Consider the following 6,610-nt stretch of genomic DNA (forward strand, 5'->3'; position numbering starts at 1 on the left):
AACACCCTCACATATAGTTCTTCTAATGCCGTTCCATGTCCGTCTCCTGGGGATAAATTGTCTCCATTTAATCTGGTTGGGTTTTTTTCCCCCCTAGGGTTTCTAAAAGTTGGAATACAAGCAAAGTGACTGTTGAAACGCCTTTGCCTTTGCATCAGGATGTTGTGCTGCCGTATCTTCAGTGTGCTGATGGCATCCTTGAGTATCAGCTTACTTTTGATGGCGCTCAGCACCGATTACTGGAAAGTATCATTTGCTCCTGCTGGGACGTCCCACAGTGGGCTATGGCAGTACTGCATGAACACTGAGTTAGCCGAAAGAAAATGCTTTGCTGTAAATGATGCATTAGGTAAGATTTATGGCAGGAAGGCCTTCAATTTTTTTTTTCTAAGTATTTTCAATAAGGGGCATCAGCATTTGTGTGTATTGTGTCTTTGTCAGGCGCCAGAGAAATCAGGAGATCCAGACAGTTCAAATGGATATAAAGATTTATTGCAAACTTTATTACAAGAATCTGAACTACTAACAACCAAAGGAAATTGGTGGTAGATAAGGGTAGAAGGAATTCGTGGTGGGCTGGACTTAGATCTCTTGTGGGTGTGAAAGGATTCATGACTGATGGCACATTTGATCCTCCCTCTCTCAGGCTCAGCCAGGTCATCTCCTACATTATTGTGTGCATTGAATAATATACCCCTTGTTTAAAACATTTTTTGCTTTGCTTCTGCTCCCCAAATAAATGAAAACATCACTTTGTGGAAAAACCACAATTAATCGCATCTTAAAACATGCAACCGGTTTCAAAAATAGCGAGGAAGATGATAACATTGGACAGACTCAGCTGGGTGCTTCTCTCCAACTCTTCACTGAACAAAACACCTCTTTCTCGGCATGGCAGACTGGCATAGCTTCATGTTCTTGTATTGATCACATTCATGTACTGCCAGATCAATGAGAGATTCAAAGCGGTTTACAAAGCAGTCAACACTGACAACATAAACCAAGTAAAAACATCCATGCTGAATGATAAATAGAAAGAAGCCATTTTTAATCCAGGATTTTTAAAATGCAGTAATAATAATAGCAGTAATGGGGAGAGACTTCTGGAATGTTAAAAGGAATTGGTTTAATCTTAATTCTAAGAAAGGCTATTCCATAAGGCCAAACCAGGGACGAAAAAACACCACCTTCTGGTTACCCCTTTCCTATTTCATAGAAATGAATATAACCCAAGGCTTCTTGCAGGAAGAATGTGGTACTGGTGAGGTCAAATCAGATGGGAGAAGACAGTCCTAGGCACCAAGCCATAGAGAATTCTATAGACCAAAACCAACACTCTTGAGTTGTAATCGAAAATATCCTGGTAACCCAGAAAAATAAAGATTTCCCTTGTCCAGTCGTGTCTGACTGTAGGACGCGGTACTCATCTCCATTTTTTAGCTAGCAGAGCCACGTTGTTCAAGTACATTTCCGTGGTCATGTGACAGCATGGTTACAGTGGGTTATCAGGCTTACCTTGTAACCCAGGTAGGGCATAAAGCACAGGTGTAATGTGCTCTCAGTGGGTAAGACCCACCAGTATTGGGGCACAATCTAATAAATAAACAAAACAGATATTACTTCAATAAGGACTGAAAATAGACATAACCTTTTGCATCTATAACTTTGCTTGCAGGTTACATCATAGCTACCCGTGTGTTTTTGATTATGGCTTCTCTGGTGGCGCTGGCATTACACTTCTTCCTGATTGCCACCTTCATGCCTTCCGTGTGTGGCATCCTAGGCAAACCCTTGATCGCTTCCGTGACTGCCTTCGTGGCTGGTAGGTGTTACCAAAGATGAACAGAAGTCTCCACTCATGGGGAGGGTGATCTCAAAGAGAGACTCTCCGGGGAGGGATCTGGGAAGGATTAAAGTTATTTTTCAATAAGGTTTCAACTGTCTTCTCAAACAAGCAGCGCTCGGTTGAAGCCTTTGGTAACCGAGCCAATATCATGGCCCCCAAATACCAAACAGCCAGAAGCAATTCTGTAAAGCTGCAACTTAAGAGGAAACCTCCAGAAACAAGGATATTACTAGGAAGTTCCTAGAGGATGTTAGTAAAAGGCTTGGTGGACTTCACCTGCTAAGGTTTTCCAGAGATTGACCATTCTGGGAAATGTCTTGCATTAAGGGGCGACATCTATTCCTTTAATCCAGTGGGCGCCAACCAGTGGGCCAGGGACCACTGGTGGTCCACAAGAACATTATGGCGGTACGCAGAGAAATGTGTCCCCCAAAGCACATACCCCCAAAGCAAATAATCCAGGCTGTGCAGAAACCCAAGGCTGTGCTGCCCACCTGCTGGCCCCCTCCCTTCGGCTGAGCGCAAACCTTACCTTGAGTAGAATCACGCAAGCTGGAACTGGAAGGTAAGACCAACAATGAGGGAGAGAAATCCGCCCCGGGGTGGTTTCCTGACATTGGTGGGAAAGTCGGTCCCATATTCCAGAGCTGCAATAGTCACAGAACTGGCCCTTTGGTCATCCCGGAGCAGCTGCTCCTCCACCCAGGTGCACTGGCCTGCCATGGACTAGACGAGCTGCTCTGGGATGACCAAAGGGCCAGTCCTGTGACTACTGCAGCTCTGGAATATGGGACCGACTTTCCCACCAATGTCAGCAAGCCACTGTCAGTCAAAATTCATATTAGTGGTCTGAATCGTGATCATGTGATGATGAGGACACTCCAATGGTTGTAAGTTTGAAGGCTGAAGCCACTTTTTCTCAAAGCCCCTGTAACTTTGAACAGTCACTAAATGAATGGTCATATATCAAGGATGACTTGTCTCTTCTTTGGGATGTCTACCTGGTGAAGTGGTTTTACAAACGTGATTTATCCCTTTCAAAAATCTTCAGGAGTTGAGAAATGAAAGTAGACAGACAAAGGAGCTTTCAGAGAAGGATGACTCTAATCCAATGGCTAAGTTCATATAATACTGTACATTGAATTAGGGAAAGGCTAGAAATGCATTTGCACAACCTTCTAAGTTTACTTAGTTGAAAACTCGGTTCTATATGGCTTAGCGTATAAACTCAGCAGCAGTTCTCAGTTCTCAGCCCGTGGGTTAGTCCGTGATTCAGTGGAGCATGCAAACTCAGGAAATGGGTTGAGTCAGGCTAAGGGGGACGTGCAAATGCAGCCAGTGCGTGAATTCAGGGCCTTAAACACTTTGTGTCCAGAGAATACAAACTTTTCCTGCACAATGTATGTATAAACCAAAGGGGGAAATAAAAACCTCATGGGTGAATCAGCACAGAGCTGTGTTAACCAACACTGATCTTCTCTCTGCTTTTTTTTTCTTTTTCGGAAAGGACTCTTCATTCTAATAGCCCTAGCTGTGTATACAGCTGAAACATGGAAGGAGGAGACATCACCTGAAATCCAGGTCTCCTATGAATGGTCTTTCTACTTGGGATGGATCACTTTCCCCCTATTTCTCTTGGCTGGTGAGTCTAGAGCCGTGTTTCTGAAACTCCACCATTTTAATCCATAGCAATAGCACTTAGACTTTCATACCACTTCACAGTACTTACAGCCCTCGCTAAGTAGTTTACAGAGTCAGCATATTGGCCCCAACAATCTGGGTCCTCAGTTTACCAACCTTGGAAGGATGGAAGGCTGAGTCAACCTTGCGTTGGTGAGAACCGAACTGCTGGCAGTCAGCAGAATTAGCCTACAATACTGCATTCTAACCACTACGCCAGGGGTTCCCAAACTTGGCAACTTTAAGACTTGTGGACCTCAATTCCCAGAATTCTCCAGCCAGCATAGCTGGAGTTGAAGTCCACAAGTCTTAAAGTTTGCCAAGTTTGGACACCTCTGCACTATGCCAACACGATGGCTCCATAGACCAGTGCTTCTCAAATTTGGCCACTTTTAAGATGCATGGGCTTCCATTCCCAGCATGGTGGGTGGGGAATTCTGACTGAGGCCACCACACAACTTAAAAGCAGCCACATTTGAGAAGCATTGGTCTATGCCATTCTACTGCCCAACCTCCAGCAATTTTGGATGGTCCACAGATGAAAATATTCAGAGTCATACAATAATCCAAAGATTAAAAAAAAAGAACCTTAAGTATTATAGCAGCAGCCCCAAACCTTTTTTCACATTAGCAATCCGTTTCTGGAAAATACAAATTTTCTACCGACTTGGTGAGGGTGGAGGGGAGTGGTTTCGTGTGCATGTGCATATGGAACTTCCCTCACTTCTACAACCCACTTCCTAACAGGCAGTAGAGCCCGGGAATTGGGGACCCCTGTATTATAGGACATCACCTTGGGAACAGAGGATATTTTTAAACGTTTAGTTGGCTTGAGCTTCCATAGAAAATGCCCCTTTTCCATGAACCCAATGGATTCCTGCCTTAGAAAAGTACATAATCAAGAGACCAGAACATTTGCATAAGATCAGAACATTCCTCTTCAAAAGAATTGCATTCTCCTGCCATTTTTTAAAAAAATGTTTGCATTCAGTGGAAAGAACAATATATTTATACGATAATGGGTTATTACTTTTACCCACGTGCAACATAACCTTAGAACAGTTGTTCAAAAACAATTATGCCTGGGTAATCGAAGGTTGGCCTTCTTGGTCCTTTACTTGCTCTTGTTCTCTCACCTTGCAGGCATTTTCAACCACGTTGCCTCCTTGAACGCTCAGTCTTCTAGCTATGAAAGAATATGAACGTCTTGATCAACAAGAGAGCAAGCACAATTGTACAGCTTTCTCTCAACAGAGATGGTGCCTCGACTCTGCTTCCCCTGTACCAGTGCAACTCCCCATCTCCAGGGCATTGCTCAGCTATACTTTTTTTTTGCTCACTTTCCAAAACTATTATCTTGTGTTTTATAGAAATTTTGGTAAATAGGAATAATTTTGATAATTAGCTTGCTTGCCAAGTAAGGCTCTGAGTATCACTTATGGCAATGTTTCTGGGATTTGAAGTCCACATATTTTAAAGTGATTAAGGTTGTGAAACGCTGACCTATGGCCTATCAAGTGTGTTTCGAGAATGGTTCTGGAGCATGCCCTAGGGCAATCTTCTATAATCAGGTCCTATATTTGCAGCCCCCAAAGCTCACTCTGCCCCTTAGACTATGCTACCAAAATATTTGGCAAAATTGTGATTTCAGGTGGCAAAATTACCAGTGGCTTTTAAGAGGTCTGCTAGGCCTCTGTTAATCTGAAAGGATTTATTTCTCCTGATCTTCAGCTCGGCAGGGTGGTGAGGCTCTACTTATCTAGGGAATTCTGGGAGTTGAACTCTTAAAGTTGTTAAGATTGAGAAACATTGCTCTTAGTACCATGCAAATCCTCTTTAGTATTTCAAAATCAAGATTGCTTCACTAGTCCTTCTGGAATTATCCTTTGTTCACTCACTTTTCAAGAAATATCCAATCATTTCATCTGCAAATTACTCCATTCCAATGTAATTCTGATTTATGATTATTCTTTTAAAAACAGAATTATTACAATAGCCATGTTCAGGTTGCATAAGATTGACTTTGGATGTTGTTTGGGTACCTTGAATTAAATAATGCCTCTGTTCAAGTTCTGCCTTTATTACCCATTGGGACAACCCATAGCAAAAAATAGTGCGGAAGAGTTTCCTTTAGCGGCTTAGAATTCTGCTTTCGAATCCATGGGAGTAAATAAGCAGCAATGAATTGTGCGAGATTTCCTTGTAAACAAATAAAGGAATACCAGAAGCTTTTCTTCTGATTTAATCATTACCAGTGCAAAGTATGTAGGTAATAAAGGAATCAGTCTGCAGGAAATAAAGCAATCACACAAAAATGCACTGTGCTGCAGTAGAAATGACTCTCTCTTCTGCTAATCCAGAGCTGCAGAGTTTTCTGGCCATTTTACTGGGCTTCCATAGTGCCCCCTGGAGGGATCAAACACGTCCATCAGACAAGAGCAGCACTGCATATGGGGAAGACCCACCACCATGATGCATCTTTACATTGCATGCACATCCGAAAGGGGTAAGCTTGCAACGCCATAGAGCAATGCGGGTGTCATTGCGGCAAAGCAGCCATAGCCATAGATGCCCACGCTGGGCCTACGTCCAATGGAAGGAACACACTAACCAAGCTTCTTCAGAACTTCCAGAACACTGGGGTTACTATGGAAACCTTGTCTTGCTTTACTACGGTACATTTCTGAAGAAAGGTTCCAAGTGAAAACTTTGTAATCTAAAAGACATAGTCGTTCCTTTGGGGATGTAGGTTCTATACGGTTCATCCACAAGGCAGTACGTCCCGAAGTTCAGAAGAGAGTGCATTCGGTCTCGATCCTTCCATTGACCCATCATTATGAACCGCTACAAGGAGACCCTTTCCAACTGGCCCATCATTGTGTGGTTCAAGAACTTGAAGGTCTATGACTGGGTCCGCCTGAGTGGGATCTTCTTCTCTTGTGTAGCTACTTGTCTGTTGATGATAGCTATCTGCACGGAGTACTGGGTCAAAAGATTTGTCCGGGGCATCTTTGTCTTCCAGGGATTATGGACAGACTGCCAGCTAGGGCATTGTTCCCTTCTGGAAGAAATACCATGTAAGAG

General features: G+C 43.2%; 1 protein-coding gene across 2 annotated transcripts in view; it reads left to right on the forward strand.

Moving 5' to 3' along the window:
- LOC113423263 (protein NKG7-like) overlaps positions 1-5,750 on the forward strand; it is an 8,235-nt gene extending 2,485 nt beyond the window's left edge. For both annotated transcript variants that reach the window (XM_026684580.2, XM_087970363.1), the window contains 4 exons: positions 98-349; positions 1,676-1,822; positions 3,354-3,488; positions 4,670-5,750. In XM_026684580.2, coding sequence (XP_026540365.1) covers positions 160-349; positions 1,676-1,822; positions 3,354-3,488; positions 4,670-4,728 — 531 coding nt within the window. In that variant the 5' untranslated portion in view covers positions 98-159 and the 3' untranslated portion in view covers positions 4,729-5,750. The remainder of the gene's footprint in view (positions 1-97; positions 350-1,675; positions 1,823-3,353; positions 3,489-4,669) is intronic.
- Positions 5,751-6,610: the final 860 nt, after the last annotated feature.

The sequence above is a fragment of the Notechis scutatus genome, chromosome 8, assembly GCF_049901735.1.
Source record: "Notechis scutatus isolate UNSWTSFEM ecotype Mainland chromosome 8, rNotScu1.2, whole genome shotgun sequence".
In the NCBI taxonomy this organism is placed as follows: domain Eukaryota; kingdom Metazoa; phylum Chordata; class Lepidosauria; order Squamata; family Elapidae; genus Notechis; species Notechis scutatus.